The sequence below is a fragment of the Thermobia domestica genome, unplaced genomic scaffold (genome assembly GCF_964235325.1).
Source record: "Thermobia domestica unplaced genomic scaffold, izTheDome1.hap1.1 HAP1_SCAFFOLD_382, whole genome shotgun sequence".
Classification (NCBI taxonomy): Eukaryota; Metazoa; Arthropoda; class Insecta; order Zygentoma; family Lepismatidae; genus Thermobia; species Thermobia domestica.
The window spans coordinates 143,256-169,076 of record NW_027656095.1 but is presented as its reverse complement, the minus strand read 5'-3'; the positions used below and the strand labels follow the sequence as shown (position 1 = coordinate 169,076).

The 25,821-nt window shown below is 36.2% G+C and overlaps 1 protein-coding gene across 1 annotated transcript; it reads right to left on the bottom strand.

Annotated features, from left to right (window-relative positions):
- Positions 1-19,055: 19,055 nt before the first annotated feature.
- On the bottom strand, positions 19,056-19,640 carry LOC145676814 (uncharacterized). Its single transcript, XM_081747592.1, has one exon. It carries the CDS (start codon positions 19,638-19,640, stop codon positions 19,056-19,058), a length of 585 nt encoding a protein of 194 aa, XP_081603718.1.
- Between the last annotated feature and the right edge of the window lie 6,181 nt (positions 19,641-25,821).

Here is a 25,821-nt window from a genome sequence, read left to right as displayed (position 1 = left end):
GAAAGAAACTTTTTCATAAAATGAAATAACAACTTCATTTCTTTGTAATGAAGAAACTTGATGTATTTGGAGTTCACAAATTTTGTCAATGTCAACGCGTGTTCTTTTATCTTGCTTTGATTCTAGATGTAGAAAGCTTGAATTGAAGTATATATCTATTACGTATGTATCTTCCTAAAAAAACTTATAAAGTGTACCAACAGAATATATAAACATTTAAAAACAAAATAATACAATTCTTGTTTCTTTCAACACAAAACTCCACAATTGCAGACAAATAAAACCGGTTTTGAAGCTTCTAAATAGTTTTGTAATTTATTTCGTACTTTCTTTCTACTTGTTTAAGAGCATGTAGGTTAAGAGATAATACGAGCAGCAAATTTAAACGCATAAAGAATGATGAAGGTACTAGCAAATGGCTCCACGACACCACGTATGGAGGATATCTTAGCGAACCATTCTGACTTTTTTAATCCCTTCTACGTAGCTAAAATCAAAGAACGCTGAAATACGTATTTGTTTGTTTTAAATGAGAGGTTCAAATTAAATGTGTGTGACCTTAAAAGTTTTCCTCACATTTAGCGAAACTCGCCGTATTTTTTATTTTATTTTATTTATTTATTTATTTTTTGGATGAGGTTTAACTGGATTGTTGACGGAACTTGCACAATACAATACTTAAAGTTTTTGTTTGCAAATAAACCTACATCTGTTTTATTTTCTGGTTATAATCACCATAATTTGCATCGTTGGTTTCTTGAGCAATGAAGAATTCGTATTTTCCATTGAACCGATGTTCAACGTAGTAGGACTTTGCTAGTAGTAGCTTGTAATTCCCATCTAAGCGCTTCACATCGTTTGTACTTAACAGTACAAATTCTCAAGACTGCGTTTCGTTCAGTTTGAAGAGCTGTCGTGATTGTCTAGTCAAGTTTTCAGCTTTTACTAGAACCTCTAAACGATTGGGTTTATTTATCTTTACAAGTAATTCGTAACGGGGAAATAGAGTTCGATCCCAAGACCATTGCCATGCAGTACAACTGCGTTTACCACTCGATCATCTGTCTTATGTGATAAGCAGCCTCTTATTAGGCTTTTATATTTAAAATATCAACTTGGTCCAAATTTGATTACATGTAGATCGCTAATGGTATATTTCCACAAGGCGAGTATAGGCTCCTTCTAAAGGTATTACCAAATACTACTGAAAAATATAATAAAAAATCAAACATCGTGTTTTTTTTTTAAAAAAGTAAATTTTTGCATATTTGCGTACTTTACCCGTAGACAATAATGTTTATTCCAAATTCAATTTTCGCGCTTCTATTTTCCCATTACCCAAAGTAATATATACAGAATTCACGACGACAAGAGCTTTTGATCTGAATAAAAACACGAATTCCCTGCTTTCTATCGACATTTAATTTATTCGTGAATATGGTTTTCGTTTGTTAATATTGATCCCAGATATTTGAAAGTATTCACTTTATCAAAAGTATTATTCCATATTTTTACCCACCCATAAGTTGTAGTTTTACGATCCTGACAAACTTCCATGTATTTAGTTTTCTCTGCATTTACTTCTAAACCTATGACCCTGTAAGCGTTTAATAAGACCTCTGCATTTCCGTCTACTGTTTTCCTATCATCCCCTATTAAATTTACATCCTGGTGAATCCCATTTAACTCTAGGCCCTGGTTGCTATCTTGCAAAGTTGAATAATAACGGCGACAACGCATCTTCTTGTTTCAGGCCATTCTCGACGTGAAAGCTCGCGGATATAAATTTTCCTACCCGACTTTACTTTGTTATTCATTTAAACATATCTTAATTAATCTAATTAGCTTCTTCCGCATTTCCAATTATGTAAGAATGTCGTACAATGCTTCTCTTCTAACCGGGTCGTAAGCCTTTCTAAAATCAATATAGAGATGATGTATGATCTGTCAGGAAAGTAAATGTACACCTATTTTTCGAGTCTGGCATTCCTGCGCTCCATCCGTGGAGAGTATGAGAATTAAATCAATCAAATGTTTACTGAGGGGCAAAAAGAAAAGCTTAATCTGAATAAGACATTGCAGAGGGGCACAAGCTGTGAATACGAATAGTGCATTGTGTAAATAAAGGACGACACCGAAAGAGAAAGCCAGAAACCGCTGTTAAACTTACAAAAAAAGAGTAAAAATTGTCGAAGTGGGAACATAAAACACAAATACAACAAATACGCCGACAACTAAACGATCACCATGCCATGATCCTGGTGTAGTGGTTAAGGTGCTGGCTTACAAATGCAAAGGAAGCAAGTTCGAATCTTAAGCGAGGATATTTTAAAAAATTTTCTTAATAATACATACAACTCATGAGAGATGGTAAAAGAGGTCGTATTTAGTTTTTCGTAGCAATTATTATTGGTAATGTTTAGTACTGATAATACTTTTTGTCTTTGCGTATTGCTTTTATTCTTTTCTTCATTTCCAAAGAGAAGAATATCCGAACAAATGCCACCAAAATTCCTCATATTTTCAATGTAAACGCCATTTGCAATTAGTGAAGAATAAAAATTGAACGTTCCGATGTAGCTGCAAAAAGTAAAAAGAAAAACATGGAAGTGGACCATACTCATGGTTATTAAAAATACAATTTCTACATGCCTTACACCTCCCGACCACGTTTCTACGTTAGCAAGTAAGAGGTTTGTGTTTAGGTTAGGTTGGTCAATACGTTTTGCAAAGGGGCCCGATTTAGCTCTGACGCACCACAGGTGCGAGAAGGGAGAAAAACACTTTTTCTCTCTGCCTCTGTGTGTCTATTTATCTATCTATTTGTATATATATAACGCTATTTGTGAATGCCATAACCACCCTAATTTTCAGCGGATTGAGACGAAACTTGGCACAAACATTAATTGTTGAAATATCTTGATGAGTTCGTTAACCAGAATAATCAGATGAAAATGTTCAAAATGGTGGCCCTTCAAACTCTTAAAAAGTTCCAAGGGAACCAAATTTTGCCCATAAATAGGTATTCAGAAAGTTTGAATAAATTTTCCTCTTTTACTGAAATATTTGTGTGCAGAAAGTTATTGAAATATTGGACCCGATTAATCGCCTAAAGAAGGTTCACGCCCTTTCGCTACGGTCAGGGTTTTTTTTTTTTTTTTTTTTTGCAGGAGGGGGTTATCTTGCTATTGGAACAAGATGATTGTTAGTGATGATATGAAATTACACATTGAAAGTAAAGTAACTTGTGTAACGTGTTATTTGAAAGAATAATATAATAAATGTGAATTCCTCTAACACAAAGAACTGTAAATCATTTATTTCGAGTTCGGGAGCCTGAATGGCGAAGAGTGTTATTTGATTTGCTTTTTAGTAACACATTGCATTGCAAATAAAGGTAAGCAACATTAGTGGTAAGTAAAATAATAATAATAATAATAATAATAATAATAATAATAATAATAATAATAATAATAATAATAATAATAATAATAATAGGTGTTGTTTGTGGCAAGGTAATATCTTAATCAATTCTTCTTCAAACGTAATGATTGTAACGCCATATCTCCCTTACAAACAAAATATTAGCAATTTATATCGAGAGAACGAGAAACTGTAGAGCGATGGGAGCAACGTTGGACAGTATGCACTCATAGTACTCAGAAAAGTAAGCGATTTCAATGCAAAAGGAACGAAGAGTCATTGTCATGGGTACTCATGGGGCCACGGCAGAGCCCTCTTTAGGCAAAGTGTCAATAACTTATATCGAGAGGTGATACTGGGATGGGACCAACTTTGGACACCGTGGACCCATAAAGCGCATCGGAAAAAATAGGGGGGGGGGGGGGGCGCCAGCCAGCCTTACTTATTTCCACATAATAATATAAAATTATGTTGTCGAAATACACACACGAGTTAGCTACTAATATTTCATATTATTATTATTATTATTATCGACAGCGTCTTTTCATTACGTGTGCGTGTTTGACATGAAGCCAAAGAGAAGATCCATCATTCGTAGAAAGAATAATAGTCAGTTACTTTAACTGTGAACGACAGCGAAAAATACGAAAAGAGTGGACTACCTGTAGCGTCAAGAAGCAATATTTTCTCTCAAATGGATAAAAAATCAAGCCGAGATTAATTCGAACTCTCATGGACGGCGCGAAAAGGCAGTGCTTTGTCCACTTTTTTTTAACTGACTCACTGAACGTGTTTCAGTAACTTACTTATTGCTAATTTTACTTGCTTCACTTGTTTAACTTGCTTTTTCTAATAATTTATAACGACAGAGACACGAACACAGAAACATCGAGAACAGTTAAAAATCATAGATGCTCTCCCGCCGGGAATCGAACCCGGAACTCCATACACCAAAGGCGCAAGTGCTAGCGACTAGACCAGCGGGAAGGGCACCATTCTCTCCCTGTGTCGTTAGAGATTACGACCACTGTATTGCCAGCTATCACTTCCGTTGGGTTGTATACTATGATCACATGTTTCTTCTCTGCTGGAAGAGTAAAACTTACATTATATGTAATACATGAGGTATTTAGACCTATATGCTCTTCATATAATGTAATAAAAGGGTCATGCTGGGAATAAGAAAAAGAACATTCCTTGAACAAAACGGAAACTATTGGCATCAGAAATATTTATCTACGAGGCATGTGCAGTAGTATATTTCAGAATAGTTACTGTTTTGTTCAGTAAACGAAGAAAGGGGTATAAAAAAGCAAATATGTCGCGTCAAAGAGATCGACCAGATTTGACAGGGGCGGAAGCAGATGTATAGTAATAGAACAACTTCGCTCAGTTGATACGAGCCGAGCCGGTTGATATCACTACCCGAGTTGGTCTTCTGCTTGGGCTCAAAAATTCGACCGTGCAGGTCTCAGCCTTAATTTTAAGAACTACAGTATAATTTTAAGTACTACAAGAAAAATACTTTTGACTCGACTCGGATTGAACTCGAGTCGAGTCGAATTTTGGCTCGACTCCTGCTCATCCCTATTCGTATTTGTATTTTGTTTCCACTTCAACAATTTCTACTCTTTTTTTTCTTCTTTTACCTATTGTTTCTGGATTTCTCTGTCGGTGTCGTCCTTTATTAACACCATGCACTATTCTTATTCCCAGCTTGTGACCCGCTTCAATGTCTTATTCAGTTTAGGCTTTTCTCCTTACATTGACTTGACATGTGATTGATTTAATTCTGACTTTCCGCGCACGACCGATGAAAATGTTTTATTATTATTATTATTATTATTATTATTATTATTATTATTATACTATTGAACTTGCACGGCGAAATTACTGTATAATACGATATCATTTCAGTAATTTTATTCCATTGTATGTTATTTAATTTATTAATGGGCACTAAATTGTCTCCAGATCAACGAATAAATTAACTACGGCATGCACTTTGGTGGAAATATCATTACATGAACATGTTTGGAACGAACCAATAATCTTATTGCAATGATATTTCCACCAAAGTGCATGCCGTAGTTAATTTATTCGTTGATCTGGAGACAATTTAGTGCCCATTAATAAACTAAATAACATACAATGGAGTAAAATGACAGAAATGATATCGTATTATACAGTAATTTCGCCGTGCAAGTTCAATAGTATAATAATAATAATAATAATAATAATAATAATAATAATAATAATAATAATAATAAAACATTTTCATCGGTCGTGCGCGGAAAGTGAGAATTAAATCAATCACATGTGAAGTCAATGTAAGAAGAAAAGCCTAAACTGAATAAGACATTGAAGCGGGTCACAAGCTGGGAATAAGAATAGTGCACGGTGTAAATAAAGGACGACACCGAAAGAGAAATCCAGAAACAGCAGGTAAAAGGAGAAAAAAGAGTATACATTGTTGAAGTGGAAACATAAAATACAAACACGAATAGGGATGAGCACAAGTCGAGCCAAAATTCAATTCAACTCGAGTACAATTTGAGTCGAGTCAAAGGTAATTTTCTTGAATTGAGTTCCGAGCCAAGTCACTGTTTTCGAGGTCTAGTTTCGAGTTGAGTTGAGTTTGATAATGGCTCTCTCGCTCGTTCAGCTCGTTTTAACTCGTTTTGAAATATTGGCTTGATCAGACTGGAAAGCAAAAGCCATGAGAAATGTAAGCAGTAATGTGGAATACTTTTAGTGTTGCTCACGACAGAGGTGCGTCTCATCTCGTAATTTTAGTGCATCTCGTGGGGCAATTTTAGTGTATCTCGTCTCGTCTAGATAACGAGAAGACAAGAGTTTATTATTATTATTATTCTATTATTATTACGAGACAGCCTCAAATGTCGTAATCACCAATATAAGTATATATTATAGTTCTTAAAATCAAGGCTGAGATCTGCACGGTCGAATTCTTGAGCCCAAGCAGAAGACCAACTCGGGTAGTGATATCAACCGGCTCGGCTCGTATCAACTGAGCGAACAGCTCGAGTCGGCTCGTTTGGGATGAGCCGATGGCCCGAGCCGGCTTAGTTGGAACAAGCCATCGACTCAGCTCAATTGAGCCGATGGCTCGAGTTTTCTCGGTTGGGATGGGTCACCTACTCGGCTCATGTGAACCGGTTCGAGCCAGCTAAGTTGAAACTAGTTCATCAGCACGTTTCGACTCAGCTCAACTAAGCCGATGGCTCAAATCGGCTCGGTGTGGTGAGCTGTTGGCTCGGCTCACTTCTCGATTCGGTTCGATATTGAATGAGCTGTAAGCCGAGCCGCTCGAGCCGTTGAGAAGCCCAAACCCGGTCCCAGCTGTTTTGAATATGTTTGGATGAAGCCTATAACTTTTAACAATTTTTTGCTCGAGCCCGAATACTTGCCCCTTCGGAACTCAAACCCAGAACGTGACCGATGTCCTTGCCTCCTGAAGACTTCTCGACGACCGAGATCGACAGTCAATTAGCTTTTACTATTCAGATACAAACCGTATATCTTTTAAAGATTATACATGGAGTTGATATAATAATAATAATAATAATAATAATAATAATAATAATAATAATAATAATAATAATAATAATAATAATAATAATAATAATAATAATAATAATAGTTTTAAACTTGCCCTGAAATTTGGCAAAACTTACTTAAAAGTAGAGATTTCGGGGAAAGGGTTCCGTACCTTCAAGACACACCTCTGAAACTACCAACATTTTAAACTAGAACCTTTTATTGAAGTTTCATGTAGAAAGTATGTTTTGAGGGAAATAACTGTAATAAATATAACTGAATATCACGCGACAGTAAGGCATATAATAAACTAATTTTTAGGATATGCAGAGGTAAATATAAAAGCTTTGCTACAAAAATACCTACACAGAGCATAATTCAATGAGCTCTGAAATACAATGTAACGAAATAGCCTATGAGATTCAGTCTACAGAGCAATTGTTACTTAAAGAATGGACATACACAATTTCGAGAATCGAGACAAGACGGGAAATGTTTACGATACTTTTCGTCTCGTCTCGATTCTCATCTCCAAAGAGAGAAGAAAATTTTGATTTAGCCCTGACCCGTCTCGAATGTAAAATGTTAATTCTCATGTTATTTTATTTGTTTTAGAAACGAGATGAGAAACTCCTCTTCTCGTGAGCAACATTAAACCAAACCGAAATATTCTTTCCAAATGTCACGTTTCTCCTTGTAATGGTATGACCTGAGCGATAATTTAGTTTCTAGCTTTTAATCTTCTACGAGATAATAATAATTATTATTATTACTATTATTATTCCTGAAGATTTGATAGTTCAAGTATTGAAACATCCGAGTATTCAAATATCTGAATATAATAAAACGTATGTTATCGCTGATCAATCGCCATCAAACATTCTAAAGTAAGAAAAAAAATTGCAACGTGCATTCGCAGAAGCACCTTGACCACTGAACCGCGATCGCTACGCGGTAAACGATCCGTCTTTAGTCTGGTTACGTTAGGTTTCTTTGTCTCCGCTTGCAAACTTGTATGTTATATTTTTCGATTCAAAATGTCTTTCTTATTTCATTTATGAATTCGGCAAAGTTTATATTAATAACTTGAGTTTTTCTTAAACCACTGGTTCACAAGTTCGTTCTTTCTCCACACGAAACGACAAATATGACAGATTGAATTCTCATACTCCCCATTTCTTTCAATGCAGTCGCCATTACCTGGTCAGAGACTTATTTCCGCCACGATTCATATTAACCAAAATAAATTCACTTTTCGGAAGCGGAACTTTCACTTTCCGGATTTCGCAAAATTATGGAATTCAGTTATACTCCGGAATTCAGAAGAATTTCGGAACTCGGAAAGAATCCGGAATTTAGAAAATTCCGGAATTGAGAAAAACTCCGACTTTCGAAAAAATCCGGATTTTCCGAATTCCGGAATGTTAACGAAATCAGAAATTTCTAAATTCCCGATTTTTCCGAATTCCGAAATTATTACAAAATTGGAATTTTCCGCATTCCGGAATTTGTCCGGCTTTACTTTCGGGAGTCCGAAAACTAATAATTCCGGAACGGGCTATCCCTAGTTTATACACAACCTTTCAGAACACTAAGCTAGTAGCTGTCTACAAACAAACAAGTAATGCAAAGCATGTCGTATACTGCAATACGTCATGTATTAAAATCCGACACCATGACCCTTTTATTACATTATATGAAGAGCATGTAGGTCTAAATACCTCATGTATTACATATAATGTAGGTTTTACTCTTCCAGCAAAGAAGAAACATGTGATCATAGTATACAACCCACAGAAGTGATAGCTGGCAATACAGTGGTCGTAATCCCTAACGACACAGGAAGTGAGCGTTGCCATCGCCGCTGGTCTAGAGGCTAGGACGTGAGCCTTCGGTGTATGGAGTCTCGGGTTCGATTCTCGGCGGGAGAGCATCTATCATTTTTAACTGTTCTCGATGTTTCTCTGTTCGTGTCCCTGTCGTTATAAGTTATTAGAAAAAGCAAGTTAAACGAGTGAAGCAAGTAAAATTAGCAATAAGTAAGTTACTGAAACGCGTTCGGTGAGTCAGTTAAAAAAATAGTGGACAAAGCACTGGCTTTTCGCGCCGTCCATGCGAGTTCGAATCAATCTCGGCTTGATATTTTATCCATTTGAGAGAAAGTATTGTTTCTTTTCGCTACAGGATGGATTTTCTCTTTGGTTTCATGTCAAACATGCTCACGTAATGAAAAGACGCTGTAGATAATAATAATAATAATAATAATAATAATAATAATAATAATAATAATAATAATAATAATAATAATAATAATAATAATATGAAATATTAGTAGCTAACTCGTGTGTGTATTTCGACAATATAATTTTATATTATTATGTGGAAATAAGTAAGGCTGGCTGGCGCCCGCCCCCCTAATTTTTTCGATGCGCCTTATGGGTCCACGGTGTCCAACGTTGGTCCCATCCCAGTATCACCTCCTGTTTTCTCGATAGAAGCTATCGACATTTTGCCTAAAGAGGGCTCTGCCGTGGCCCCATGAGTACCCATGACAATGACTCTTCGTTCATTTTGCATTGAAATCGCTTACTTTTCTGAGTACTATGAGTGCATACTGTCCAACGTTGGTCCCATCGCTCTACAGTTTCCCGTTCTCTCGATATAAATTGCTAATATTTTGTTTGTAAGGGAGATATGGCGTTACAATCATTACGTTTGAATAAGAACTGAGGAAGATATTGCCTTGCCACAAACAACACCTATTATTATTATTATTATTATTATTATTATTATTATTATTATTATTATTATTATTATTATTATTATTATTATTATTATTATTATTATTATTATTGTTTTACTTACCACTAATGTTGCCTACCTTTATTTGCAATGCAATGTGTTACTAAAAAGCAAATCAAATAACACTCCTCGCCATTCAGGTTCCCGAACTCGAAATAAATGATTTACAGTTCTCTATGTTAGAGGAATGCACATTTATTATATTATCCTTTCAAATAACACGTTACACTAGTTACTTCACTTTCAATGTGTAATTTCATATCATCAGTAACAATCATCTTGTTCCAATAGCAAGATAACCCCCTCCTGCAAAAAAAAAAAAAAAAAAAAAAAAAACCCTGACCGTAGCGAAAGGGCGTGAACCTTCTTTAGGCGATTAATCGGGTCCAATATTTCAATAAGTTTCTGCACACAAATATTTCAGTAAAAGAGGAAAATTTATTCAAACTTTCTGAATACCTATTTATGGGCGAAATTTGGTTCTCTTGGAAGTTATTAAGAGTTTGAAGGGCCACCATTTTGAACATTTTCATCTGATTATTCTGGTTAACGAACTCATCAAGATATTTCAACAATTAATGTTTGTGCCAAGTTTCGTCTCAATCCGCTGAAAATTAGGGTGGTTATGGCATTCACAAATAGCGTTATATATATACAAACAGATAGATAAATAGACACACAGAGGGAGAGAGAAAAAGTGTTTTTCTCCCTTCTCGCACCTGTGGTGCGTCAGAGCTAAACCGGGCCCCTTTGCAAAACGTATTGACGAGCAGTGGCGGCGTAAGGGCGGGAGAGCGGTGCCCTCGCCCCGGGCCCCACTTTCTGGGGGCCCCGACGGTAGGTAAAAAATAATTAATAAAGAACTTCCTTAGCATGAGCCGTACAACGGCTGTCAAGGTTTATAATCCACACCTTCCCTAAAAGGAAATGCAATTAACTGTCAATCAATATTACACCAAATGGATGAAACAACAGAAATATCTGTCTAATAAAGCTAATCAGTGCCGGATTTCTGTATAACCGATACAAGCTATAATCTTAGGGCTTCACTCTCTTGGAGACCCGAAAGAAATTTAAAGAAAAAACTGAATGTAGATTAAAAATAAATAAAATAAAAGTTTCATTATCTTGGAGGCTCCCAAAGAAATTTAAAGCAAAAAAAGCTCTGAATATAGGTGAAAAATAAAGTAAACGTTTCACTTTCTTGGGACCCCCAAGAAAATCAAAGACAAAAGTTGAATGTAGGTGAAAAATAAATAAAATAAAAGTTTTATTCTCTTGGGGCCCCAAAGAAATTTAAAGGAAAAAATGTATGTCAATTAAAATATGAATAAAATAAAAGTTTCACTTTGTTCAATAACCTCAGGGAAATTTAAAGGAAAAAGCTGTGTAGATTAAAATATAATAAAAGAAAGTCAAAGTATATTGTGCTGTTTACATTCTAAGGTCTTATGATACAAGTAATGGGGCCACATCTGCTAGCCTGCTTCCTAAAACATCACCGTTTATATTTTTATTCACATATCAGTTCAAGAGAAAGATAGAAAGAAGGGATGAACGTAATTCTTTATTAGGGTACTAGCACTCTGTTGTTAACTGAAAGCTCTTTGGTGCAGACGCTATAGTCGCAGATAAACTTGTTTTTCTTCTGTCTTTTTCTTTTGTCCTTTACAAGTCGAATTTTCAGCGAGCGAAACCCTTTTGCTTAGCTGGTTTCCCCATTTCTGCTCTTGTTTTTTGGTATATGAATTTACATTTCAGCCCACAAATTTAGAATGAAGAAAATGTTCAATAAGAAAACAAGTGTTCAAATATTCAAAATACTTCAGCATTATATTTAATTCAATTCCTGATTGTTCTCATGTGGAACAGTTGTCACAAATCTTTCGATTTGTTGACATACAACATGATTCTGTTCAAGTTCGGGAAGCATTTATTGATTTTATCTCTGTCAAAGGAAAAACTGCTGAGAGTATTCCTCCTGAAATACTGAAATAACTACAACGTGATAGGCTTGATATTAAGATTGCAGAGGATAATATTGTGATAAAATCAGCCTACAATGACCGGGCAATATTCTGGAGTTCAAACTTTGATACGGAATATAAGACGTTTGGCCATTTTCGTTCCTTATAACAATAATTCATTGAAAATTGTGGCTTACATGCTGCGCACGTTAACGTTTTGGCGAACACTTTGTTTGGAGCAATATAACGTTTTTGGTATTCTTCTATAGATCTATTCTTCTCTAGATGTGCTGCAAAATCACGTAAAGATTGGTCTGCAACGTAAAACTGACACTAGATGGAGTTCAAAAACAGAAGCTTTGAAGGCATTTTCTAGTCAATTGGATGAAGTAATTGATCTGTTGGAAGATCTGCGTGACACTTCGACTGAAACACTTGATACTAGAGGAGATGTTGGTCTTCTTCTTGCAAGCATCCAGTCATTTAACTTCATCGCTTTACTATATTTCTGGTCTGCAGATCTTTTATATATTGATCGGATCCAAAAATTCCTTCAATCTCAGGATGTGAGTTTCAATCAAACATTATTCAGTTACAGAGCCTGGTTGACACCATTGGTACCTGGAGACTTAAGCTGGGCAAGGAAATCATATCTGCAGCTGAAGGAAATTGCAGGGCATGGAACATAACTGTGGATACACACAGGAGAAAGAGATGCATGCCTGCAGAAGCAAAGAATGAACCCCTGACTGCACAGGCCAAAGTGAAGCGCTCTATCAATGAAATTCTAAATGAGATGAGACAACAAGTGTATGATCATTTTACTCAGATGCATGACCTGAACGACAGATTTGGATTCCTGTGTTCTATGGCCAACTTTGTGCAGCAGCTAGACGATGAAAGCGAGGACAGGCTAAAAGCATGTTGCTCTGATTTGGCTTTGTTCTACCCGAATGACCTGGATGGCTTAGAATTAATTCAGGATTGTAAGAATATAATCCGTTCACTCAGGTGTCCTGAAATATGTATCTTCAATGGTGCTTGAAATTTACTTAAGTTTGCCAACCGCTCTTCAGATTTTAATAACACTGCACGTATCTGTCGCATCGTGTGAAAGGTCTTTTAGCAAAATAAAATTGATAAATCATATTTGCGTTCTACAATGAGTCAAGAAAGATTCACGAATCTGGACATTCTTTCTATCGAAAATGAACTAGCATCCACTTTGGGTTTTGATAATACAGTATAGTTAAGACTTTCGCTGCTACCAAAGCAAGGATGGTATCATTCTGAATGTTGGTGGAAGACAGGCTAATATGGTAGTGGAACTACTGTCGAAAGTAGTTTCATGTTTCAAGTAAAGGCAATAAAAATACAAAAGTACCAAAAGAGTAATAAAAAGCCGTTAAGATCTGTCAATTGACTGGTGATAGCTGGTAATGAAAAGCAGAATGGTATAACCCGTAGTAGAATTCTGTGCTTACGTATTTAATCTATGATATATCCCTAATTTTTCAATACATTCAGGATTTTTTTGTTATATGTTAGTAAGAGGTCATGGAAATAGTCATAATTGACAGAATATAAACATGACTGAATTATTAAATACAAAATAATATAATCATAAAACAAGTGTGAAATCTGGAAACAATAGTAAAATAGACAAGGAGGAGTGCTTAACTATTAATTGATACTTCGGTAAAAGTAGTGGGACTAAATAGATCGTACATTATCACTGGAGAGAAACCTAGTGAAAGATAAATGAAGAAGACACGCAGGAAAGAAAACTATTCTAGCCATTATTTACTGATAGTTCGGTAAAAAAAAAGTGTTTAAGTATTGTGTATGATCACTGGAGATGAACTTAATGTTCAAGTGAATGAGGCTAATTGTAGAAGAAAAATCTAATCAAATAAAACCCGTGTAGCGCAAAATCAGACGGGGAGAAACTATGAATAAATTGACTCATATGAGTAATTTCACAGGAGAAACACCAAAGGCGAGAACCGAACAAAGAATTCTAGAAAGCATAGAGCTTACATTTAGAAATCGCAACGGTTATATTATTATTTAAAATGTTTGCAATATCAGCTGACTGTTACATTTTGTAGGTAAATTTGTCTCTAAATGTATTATTAGGAGCATTACTTCCACTTATTCCATCTAATTACAGTACGCGTTGATACTAGGATAGTATAGGTGTAGGATAAATTCTGAATTCTTAATTGTTAAGTTTTGTTTGTTCTTAAGATTATGTTATTTCTTTCGTGGGTTGTAGTTTCCGTTACACTTGTATCCCTAATCCTTTTTCTATCGTGTCCTTTGTTTAGAAATGAATAAAAAAGGAAACAATATGCAATGATAGTTTTGGTCCAGTTTTATTTTTAGATACCAGACTGAAGGCCTGAAGGGCCTGAATATCACCCCATTTGTTTAATATATATATATATATATATATATATATATATATATATATATATATATATATATATATATATATATATATATCAGATTAAAATGATCTAAACACACACACCAACGGGAAAGGGGGAGGAGTAAACAGAAAAAATGATTATGTAAATGAATGTCAAAAATAGAAGTGTATAAATCACGATTGTTCGAAAAGGGGCCCCGATCTACTTCACTGGCCCCGGGCCCCAGTTTGTCTTACGCCGCCACTGTTGACGAGCCTAACCTAAACACAAGCCTCTTACTTGCTAACGTAGAAACGTGGTCGGGAGGTGTAAGGCATGTAGAAATTGTATTTTTAGTAACCATGAGTATGGTCGACTTCCATGTTTTTCCTTTTACTTTTTGCAGCTACTTCGGAACGTTCAATTTTTATTCTTTACTAATTGCAAATGGCGTTTACATTCAAAATATGAGGAATTTTTGGTGGCATTTGTTCGGATATTCTTCTCTTTCGAAATGAAGACAAGAATAAAAGCAATACGCAAAGACAAAAAGTATTATCAGTACTAAACATTACCAATAATAATTGCTACGAAAAACTAAATACGACCTCTTTTACAATCTCTCATGGAATGTATGTATTATTAAGAAAAATTATTAAAAATGTCCTTGCCGAGGATTCGAACTTGCGTCCTTTGCATTTGTAAGCCAGCACCTTAACCACTACACCAAGATCATGGCATGGTGATCGTTTAGTTGTCGGCGTATTTGTTGTATTTGTGTTTTATGTTCCCACTTCGACAATTTTTACTCTTTTTTTGTAAGTTTAACAGCGGTTTCTGGCTTTCTCTTTCGGTGTCGTCCTTTATTTACACAATGCACTATTCGTATTCACAGCTTGTGCCCCTCTGCAATGTCTTATTCAGATTAAGCTTTTCTTTTTGCCCCTCAGTAAACATTTGATTGATTTAATTCTCATACTCTCCACGGATGGAGCGCAGGAATGCCAGACTCGAAAAATAGGTGTACATTTACTTTCCTGACAGATCATACCGGAATATTTACAGTGAGCTTATGTCCGGTTAACTTTTGTCCACTTTTGCATTAATATAGGTGAACTTATGTTCGGTAAGGTTACGCTGCGACCTGCCACTACATGCAAGAAGAGCATAAGGATGGAAAACTTGATAACTTAATTTCAAATATCTATATGTTAATGATAAAAGATCACTTTGGAAGAACTGGGAAATCACGAAACAACCCCATCCCCCCCCCTCAACTCTGCCATCCAGATGGTGATGTGCAACGAACAAGCGCAAATGTGTCGCCTGGGGCAGAATTCAAGAAATAGGGTTCTCCTTAGGAGAAAGATAACTTTTTCTGATTGTACAGCTGCCGACTTGCCAGACGAACAACAAACAGAGTCCCAAAACTCTAGTATTACTGATCATCTCATAGGTGACCTTCCCTCCTCTCCCTCCATTTATTCATAAGCTCTGTGAGTGAAATCTCCTCGTAGTGTTGATAGAACAACAGCGAAAGGCAAGAATTCATCCCTCTTCCAGCACTCAACCATGCGTCAGTCTTCAGCAACAAATTTCCAAGAATAATCGATGTACTTGCCAAAATGAAACATCACATTCCAGTAGAAATGTTGATGACAAACAATGCAAGCAACGCTTGCATTTGGAAAGAATGTGAGGAAACAAGTAAAGGCGGTGGTCACGGTATTGACGTATATATATATATATATATATATATATATATATATATATATATATATATATATATATATATATATATATATATATATATATATATAGAGAGAGAGAGAGAGAGAGAGAGAGAGAGAAAAGGCTATTTACATCAGCAGTGGATGTTGTTTCGAGAGAGTCTTGAGGAACGGGTAAAAATATTTGTGTTGTGAGTGTAATGCGAAGAAATTATCACACATTTATTTCGGGAGGGGGTTGAGTGCGATAACCACTTCCAAATACGCTACTGTACATGAGTCAACTGTTCCCATATTATCTAGCAGCAACGAAACAAATTTTGAGTAAAAGCAATTTTAATAGCTATCAATATTCGAGACGCGACCGATTTTCCGAGACTGACCTAAGTCTCGTCTCGATTTATAGAGGTCTATCTCGGTCTCTGTCTCGTCTCGGTATATAAAAGTCTCGGTCTCGGTACCATCACTTCTTTATTTGCCATAGCATCTGCAAAGCGAATATAATTAAGTTTCCTGCCTACTAGCTACTACGAAAATGTCATCTTTGGTGAAATACTTTTTTTGATGTTTCCTCTAAATATATAGGGTGTTTCAAAACAAGATCGATAACGTTTGGGAGGTGATTCCTGACACCAAGATGAGATGAAAAGTATAGATCAACCTGGGTACACGAATGCTTCCTTTCGGAGTTATAGGCTACCGAAAACATGAAAAAATGAACTTTAAAGGTCCATAGGTTTTAAACTATGGGACGTACCGTTGTCGAGTCATGACTTTACTTAGGCACTAATATGTGCCCTATGCAAAAATGCATGTTTCAGAATCCTAAGGTACTCAACCAATAATTTTTATAGAGGGAGTTTGGCTACAGGCATATAAGTTCAAGTACTCACCAATTACCTCTATAAAAATTGTTGCGGAAATGCCCCAGGATTCTGAAACATGGATATTTGGATAGGCCACATATTAGTTCCTAAGTGAAGTCTTGACCCGACTACAGGACGTCAATTAGTTTAGGAGCTATGGACCTTTAAAGTTCATTTTTTCATGTTTTCGGCAGCCTATAACTCCGAAAGGAAGCATTTGTGCACCCAGGTTGGTCTACTATTCGTCTCATCTTGATGTCAGGAGTCATCTCCCAAACGTTGTCGGTGTTGGTTTGAAAACCCTGTAGAAGTTGGTGAAAGGCAATATCTCTGTCAAACTTCCTACAACTATACTTGCCTCCGTCATTTCAACTCTTAGTGCAAAGCCTTCCTAAATTTGTTTTTTTAAAAAATGATTTACTTGGCGGAAGCCAACTCAAACCAACATATACTGCATTTTATATCTCTTTACCCGATAACTTGAAGTAACATATTCATGTAGTATGTACTGTCTAATAAATTAAATTGTTTATATATATATATATATATATATATATATATATATATATATATATATATATATATATATATATATATATATATATACTTATATATATAATATTAATTGTATATTTATTTTAGGTAGTGCAATTAATATTCCTGATCAGTGAACTGAAGGCTAAAGCTAGCATACATAACGTCTATCTGTTGCCGCGGGTTGGATTCTACTCGTAGTAACACTGATTTCAAATTTCATGCCTTTTTGCGGCATGGCTTTTTAACATAACTTGAAGAACACAGAAAAAGCTTAAAAACCAATATCTTTAAAAAAACTGCTTTCCTTGTAAACGGATCCGGTTTACGGAGAACAACGAAACTCCACTCTGGTGAGAAACGAAACTGGGTTTGAAGAAACTTGAGACCAGTTTCGCTTAAATCCGAACCGCTTTTGTAGAAAACAGAAACCGGGCTTGGAGAAAAAACCGAATCGGTTTTTGGAAAAAACCGAAACAGATTCCTGAAAAAACCGAAACCGGCTTCCGAAAAAACCGAACCGGCCCCGGCGAAAACCGAACAATTTTTTTGAAGAAGACCGAAACCGACTTTGTCGAAAACACGAACCTGGTTTGTAGAAAACCGAAACCGGTTTCGGTGAAAAAAACGAACCGTTTTTTGGAGAAAATCTGAACCGGTTTCGGCGAAAAACCGGTTTTTTGCCTATCCCTAGCATATACTCGTATACTATACAACCACATATATATCTATATATAAATATATATATACTATAACATATATACATATATACACACATATATATAGAGGTAACTAATATGGACTAATAAATACATAAACACGTGTGAGACAATCAATATACATACCACAATATAATAGATATGTGTATTCATATCTTATACTCTAAGCTTTTTCAACAACCTATTCCACTGTTGGTCGATGATCAGTCCTGAGTTCCAGTTCATAGCTTTATTTCCCTCCATTTCTATAAACCGTGCCTCCTTCCATTTCCTAACTATGCTTGTTTCTTTCTAGCCTAAAATGTTTACTTAATTCCAATTAACTGAATGTCCCGTGTCCTTAAGTGTTTGTAAACCGCATTTTTTGTTCCTTTGTAGCCTAACGTCATCCTTATGTTGTCTTATACGCTCTCTTAGTCTCTTTCCAGTTTCCCCAATATAACACATATCACACTCACCGCACTGAATTTTAAAAATCAGTCCTTTTTTCTCCATCATTACCCCTTGTTCTTCTTCTGTCTTCTTCCTTCTTTTTTCCCTTATTACATCCAAAAGCCTCTTACTCCCTTTTCTGTAAGTTGAGATGCCCCCATCTTCTTAAGTATTCTTTTAATGATTTCTGTTTCTTCTCCCAAACTTTCTATCCCTCACCACATTTTTCTTCTTTCTTCTATTCCTCCTTCACTTTGCTCTCCTTCTCGGCTTATTTCTTTTTCTTCGTTTATCTTCTCCCATCTCCTTCTGTATTTTAGCCTCTTTCTATAGTATCCATTATTCTCCATCTGCTTATGGAATGACTGTATACTCTGTTCCGCCTTGTCTCTTTCACTGGTTATTTGTTTAATTCTATTCTCCATGTTAATGATGAAATTCCTCTTGGTCGAGTAATCTACATAACTTCGGGCGTGGCAATAGTTTCCCGACGTGCAATTTTTTGATACCATCTGTGTATATCACTCCTTGTTTCCTCCTTATTCTCATATCAGGAAAACTATAGCCTCTTCCTTTTCTACCTCTAGCTCCAGTTGTATGCCTTTCTCTATATCTTCAATTTCTTTACAAACTTTTCCAATTGCCTTACAGTTCCTTTCCAAATCCCCAAGCAATCGTCAATATATCTAGCAAAAAACACTAATCTGTCACTTCCTTTCATCCTTACTTTCTTCTCCCAGTCGTTCGTAGTAATTTCTGCTGACATTGGACTCAACCTGGAACCCATGCTTAGTCCTTCCTTGAATTTCAATAAATTATCACCTATAACACAATAACTGTTATTCCATATAGTCTTCAGGGCCTCCTTCAGTCCTTCTCCACTCCAACCATTGATCTTCTTATCCTTCATCAACTCAGTGATGACTTTAACAATGTTGTTTCTTCTTAGACTTGGAAACATAACCTTCACATCGACACCGAAAATAATTGTTTTAGCTTTGCTCTGTCCTACTTCCTCCAACCTTCTTCTTAACTCAACCGAGTTTTTCACACTGCTACTGTCTTGTTGCCTCCTTAACATTTCCACAACCTTCTTTAACTCCTCCTTCAATGGTTCAAATATATTTCCTCGGCAATCTAATACTGGTCTCAGTTTTACCTCCTCCTTATGTACTTTTGGAAAACCTTTCATTACCGTATCCTACTTTCTTTATTAAGACCTCTTTCAAAACCTGCTTTTGTTAGTGATACTAAAACTTTTTCTTTAATTTCCTCACACACAGATCTTTCACCTATCACCTCGTAAGTATCATCATAGATATCATTCAATGTTTCTTTGTATCATTGTTTTTCCATCACCACATTGGCACCACCTTTGTCCGCTTGTTGCACACATATGTCTTTTCGCTTCTTTATATCCTTCAACACACTGTACTCGTGTTTTGAAAGGTTTCCCTTTGGCTTCTTTATGTTCCTTTCCACAATCAGCTTAGCCTTTCTCCTTATCTTATCCCTTATCTTCTTGTCCTGCACTTGAACTATGGCTTGCTCTACCGTGTATATAACCTCTTCTGCGTCCAATATTTGTTCTTTCACTTTAAACTTATAGCCTAAACTTAACACTTTCTTCTCATCATCCGACAACGTAACATCACCTATTACTACCACCTTTTTGTCAATGTCCTCCTCCTGATTTGACTTCCTCCCTAACCGCCTTCCCTTTTCCATTAATCTTTTCTTCACTTTCATATTAAATTCCTCTTCCCACACTTCCAGTCTCTTCATAACTATATCCCTAGTAAATATCAACAAACTATCACTAATGTCACTTTTTAACTGGTATACACATGGTATAGTATTGACTCTCCATCTAATATTCCAGAACATCTTATCATAACTATTTATTACAAATCTTTATGTGTCACAATGACATTTATGTATGTTCTACCAGGTCGTCCTATTCCCCTTCCATTCCAATATATTTCTAATAATTTCCGACATTACCTGATCTCTTCCAATATTAACATCCATAGCCGCTCAGACCGAGAGAAATTGCTTTTAATAATTTTATCACTGCCTCCACTACAGGCTTCATTCACCCATTACCAAAACCAATCCGTTCCTCATCTAACACTACTCCTGACATAGTGATCACATGATCTCTCGCCCACAGTATTTTCATCTACATTCTAGATCCTCTGGAATGTAGATCGCTACTAAACTTACTAAACTCATACAATGTCAGCGGCCTATCCTCCTTTTACTGAAAATGAATTTAACCCTTCGAATACCAAGACTGGGTCAATTTGGCCCAGATGATGTTTTATAAAGAAATGCTACAATCTCAAAGAGAGGTAGTGGGCTAATGTTTTAGATATTCCTCCATTATCCATTCCGCAAGCCACGTGATTCTTTACTCCTCAAAGGTATGTAATGTGTCACATGCTTGCTTTCAAAACGCACTGCACCAGCAAACCGCTCTGCAAGGACTGCCAGGTGTAATCAAAATACAATGTGTGACAGAATTTATTCCTAACAAAGACAGCGTATTTCTATGTATAAATTTCTAATGTTACCGTACTATAATTCAAGTATTGTTTGAAAGAATCACGGGCCGCCACTGACAGTGTATACTGCGTATAATATGTACTGTAATATAAAGAACGATCAGGTTCATTGCCCTTTTCATTGTACGTTAGAAATTTTAACTCCTTGAATGAAACTTGATATATATATTTTTTACAAGAAGCAGGAATGGGTCAAAATAACTCACTTTACCTAACATTGTAAGCTTGGTATTCTAAGGGTTAATCCACTCTAATCTTTACCACCAATCATTCAACTCGTAATTGAGCAGTGCATCTCTCAAACCGCATATATATCACCTCATCATCCTAAAATTCCTCCGCGCTACTTTCGTCTAGTTAAACACTCACGTCAAATCTATACAGAATATGTTGGCACTGGCAACCGCGAAGCTCTTTAGCATCATAGGGCCCTCCACCGAACAGTGTTTAATTATCTTAAAGTTTATAAATTACGACAATGGATTAAAATTTGAAACACGATTTCTGCCATATCACACCCTTCGCAATATTAGATGCGTTTCAACGCATTAGCTGGTAAATTTACCCAAACCTCTTATCCTCTCTTACATCACGATCAGAAATTGCTCAGATACGAAGAAGCTAAAACCTTTGCTTCCTAATTATAGGAGATTTTCACACCTCTATCATTCACTTAGCATTTTAATTATCATCCTGTAGACCATTTCAACTTCAATTCACCACATATTCATCTTCAACCCAACATATCTACTCACAAAGCACTCACTACCTTCATGTCTACTACGCAAATCACTAATGTCATCTATCATAAATGTTATAATGACCCTGAAATCAATAACATCTATCGACATGTAAGACAAAGTCCACCAATACTGCTCAATCTTAGAAATCATCCAAATTTCTCTTGTTTTTTAAAATCAAGAATACCGTCCGATACAGCTCAACAGAATCTTAACCAAAATCCAAGGAAAAAAATATCCTCAAATGACTTCATGTTCATCTTTCTCATTACCATCTTTACCACACCATCAAGCAGGCTCCCGCCCAGAAATTAGCATCAACGATCAGCTTCTGCGTCTCCTCAACTGCATCCATAAGCAGTGTAATACCACCACGCCATCTTGTCTGGTAATCTTTAATTTAGAAAAGGCATTTATTGACGTGTAGCGTTAGGGTTTGCTTTCAAAAAAGCCACATTTTCGCCTTCTTATCGCATATATCCATTTTATTTACAATTTCTTGTTTGGCCACCGTACTTACGAATACATTTATCAACAGTCATATCAAACAATATTTATGCACTCAGGCATATCTAAGGCTCTTTACTTTCACCCTCTTTATATCTACTTTATGTTGTTGACATGCCTCTTCCCCCACAAAATATTCAGTTATTTCCATAGGCTGATGATACAACTTTTCTTGCAATTTGCCGTATTATTCACTAAGTAAACAACGCCTTACAACCAATAATACACATTTTTATTCTGTGGTGCAATAAACGGCGACTGAAATCCAATGCTGCTAAAACCGAAACTATAGTATTTCTGCCTCCTAAGAAACGCTCCAGATTTCACAGTAATTCACACTTACTTCCATCACTGTTAACGACAATCGTCTTAGAATCTCCAAAACCGTTAATACTTAAGACACACCATAGATAGATACCTCAGATGGAATACTATGTCCAGGACATCAACAAAAAGGCATATAGTCGACTCAATCTATTAAAACGACTTACTCGCACAACCTGGATTATTTCTGCGAAGCTACTCTTAAGCACTTATATAGTCATTCTTCGAACTGTGCTTAGTTACGGCCATACCGTTAGGTTTCGGCAGCTACCCGGTTTTATCAAAAACATAAGGTTCTCGAACATCACACACTCAGAATTCTATACCACATCAAACTCCCAAGCTCTGCTCCAGAGCTCTATGCTCGCGTGACTTTTCCATACATTTGGTTCCATGTAGAAAAACTTCGCCTCAAATACGTCCGGAATTCTGTCCTCATCATCCACTCCTCTCCGATTCCACCAACGCCCATATCAATTTTTATATCGTTCACAACATCAGTCATTCTACCTCTTCCTCCTCTTTACAATGTATCATTATTCCTTACCACCGAATCATCAAGATCTTCCGCTAATCAGAAAGTATCTTCTCTATCACCCCCCGCACAATATCATACAATCATATTCTACACAATAATTCCTTAGTCACTAACAGAGTTTCCCACTTCCTTTGATTAATGCTTTAAGCAGCCCCCAAGGGAGAAGAATAACCTAAATCCGTCATTTTACAATATCTTATAGTTTGTCTCGTCCAAATGCACCTCACCTCATAGATATTTCACTCATCAACGCAATATGATGAAATGTAAATCCAAATACTTTCATCATTATGTCTATCATTCATTGTACAATTTCCTTTCTCCACCGTCATTATGATTACGATTGTAAAGACCGTAATGTTTTATTTACTTACGTTTTTATGACATAAAGTTATTATAAATTGTTGAAAATCCCTTAGACCATGTCTAACTCCTTTCTCGCAGTACCCGTGACTTCTCTTTCTCCCGTGGAAGGCATAACCCTCGAGCGGGTAGTTAGCTAAAACAAACATGCGCCATACCTTTACGTTATAATTTCACTTATGATGTTATTTCTAAATGGTGTTTTATAGGTAATTTGTGTCTTGAAGCAACATAGAGTTCTTTGTTTTATACTTTTATCACAAGACTGAAGTCGCTGTGAAACCGAAAGTAAAATTTTGCTCAAATATGTACCCCCTTGGCACTTTCAGATAATGACATTTTTATAAAATTCCGTATCAGGGAGCCAACAAAAATATAGGGGAAAAGTGTGAGGTGTGTTAAAGTTGGAGATGTGGGACAGTGATATATCTCTCTCGTGATTTATGTTAAGTCATAGTGATTGCTAGCAGATCTGGTGGCAACATTTAATGAGCATTGCTACCAGGTTCTGAACGTGCACAAGGTTTTAGAAGCAAAGATAAATTTTCCTTCACTGCTGATAACTATTATGTGAGATGTATATTATAAAAATATTTGACAATATGAAGAGGTAGTAGAGAGTTTAATATAAGAGTAGAGACTTAGGTATTGAAAGTATATTTAGAACATTTTTGTATGATTCAAATATCAGAGTTCGTGGCTTTATAGTGACAGTAGTAAAAGTGGGTATACAGGGAGGATTATAGCATGATGAATTGTGGAGGATTGGGACACTGTCCCACTCCTTTCTACTCACAAGTGTGAAAACATTAGGTAGCTTTATTATAACTCCTGTGTTTCCGCCTGGCTAACGCTATATTTATTTAGTATTTTTCACATGTGTTTCAGAAAAATGCCACGAAGTGGAAGAAGGTAAACCTAGACTACATACAAACAGCAAACAGTGATATTCTGCAAGCCGTAAAGATAGTAATAGAGGAAAAGAAGAGTATACGAGAGGTAGCAAGAGAACACAACATATCGAAATCAGCCTTTGCTAGACATATTAAAAAGTACAAGGAAGACTCAAATAGAGATGCTGTAATATTTCAAGAAAATCTTTTTGTGGGAAACTCTCCTTACTGCAAGTAAGATGAGCTATGTGCTCAGAACGAGGCGCGGACGAACTTTGACTCACGCATACAAAAATGCCTTGAAGAAGAATATGCCGGAATCTTAAACTGTGCACAAAAGTGCGAATATGGCTGGCTTAATGGTTTTATGGAGCATTCCCCTCAGTTATCACTGCGATCTCTGGAATCAAAAGTTTATCAAGAAGTACCAGCCTCAATAAGCAGACTTTTTGAACAATTTGAAGTTAGCATATGAGAAATGTAACTTCACTCTGAAGTGTACTTTTAACTGTGATCAAACTGGATTTCGTACCGTACACACAACGCCATGTGTGACAGCTTCACGACGACAGAAACAAGTCGGACAGGTAACTTGAGCGGAACGTGCTGAACAAATGAGAGTCCTATGTACCTTCAATGCCGTTAGGAATAGCATTCCTCCAGTTTTTCTATATTCGAGAGTAGGGTACAAGGATTTCTTCCTGAAGAAAATACCACCTCATAGCTTGACATTAGCAAGGATCACTGAATGGATGATTGCTGAGATATTTGGTATTTGTTTAGAGCACATTAACCAAATTTCAAAATATTCGAAAGAAAATCCAATCATATTGCTCCTCTAACACCACGAAACCACGTAAATATCATTGAAGTAGAGAATGCTTACCAAAATGGCGAGTTATGAACGTTTTCTTCGAATTGAGGTCACAAAATGCAACTGTTGGAAGTTTCGGTTTGTGGACCTCTGAAGACCCATTACAATCGGGTGTACAATGACTGGCTGATTAATAATCCAAGAAAAAACTATTTCTCCTCGTTCTATTGATGAGTTTATAGGACGGGTATACCCCTGTGCTACGACACAATAGAATATCGTATCTGAATTTAAAAAAAGGCTGTAAAATAACCTTTCAACAGTGTTCCTTTTACAGAAGACTAATACCTGATATCTTCAGTAAATGACCGTCCAAATCCCTCGTTGAACAGAAACGCACCGTCTCACCAACGAAAATTATAGACAACCTTACCGCACGGAATATTGCTGGCACATCTGAGGGTATGGACAATGGGTCATCAGAGCTTCTGCCTGAAACCTCGCTTACATTAGCTATCCAAGAAACTTCATTTGTTATATTTTGGAGCAATATTTTCCACTACGTTAGTAACCACTCAGAATATCCGTCCTTATCCGAAGGCTGCCTACCCCTCTTAATAAAACCAA

What these genes read in the sequence shown, in the direction of transcription:
- LOC145676814 (XM_081747592.1), bottom strand. Translation starts at nt 19,640, where the DNA reads ATGAAAGGTTTTCCAAAAGTACATAAGGAGGAGGTAAAACTGAGACCA.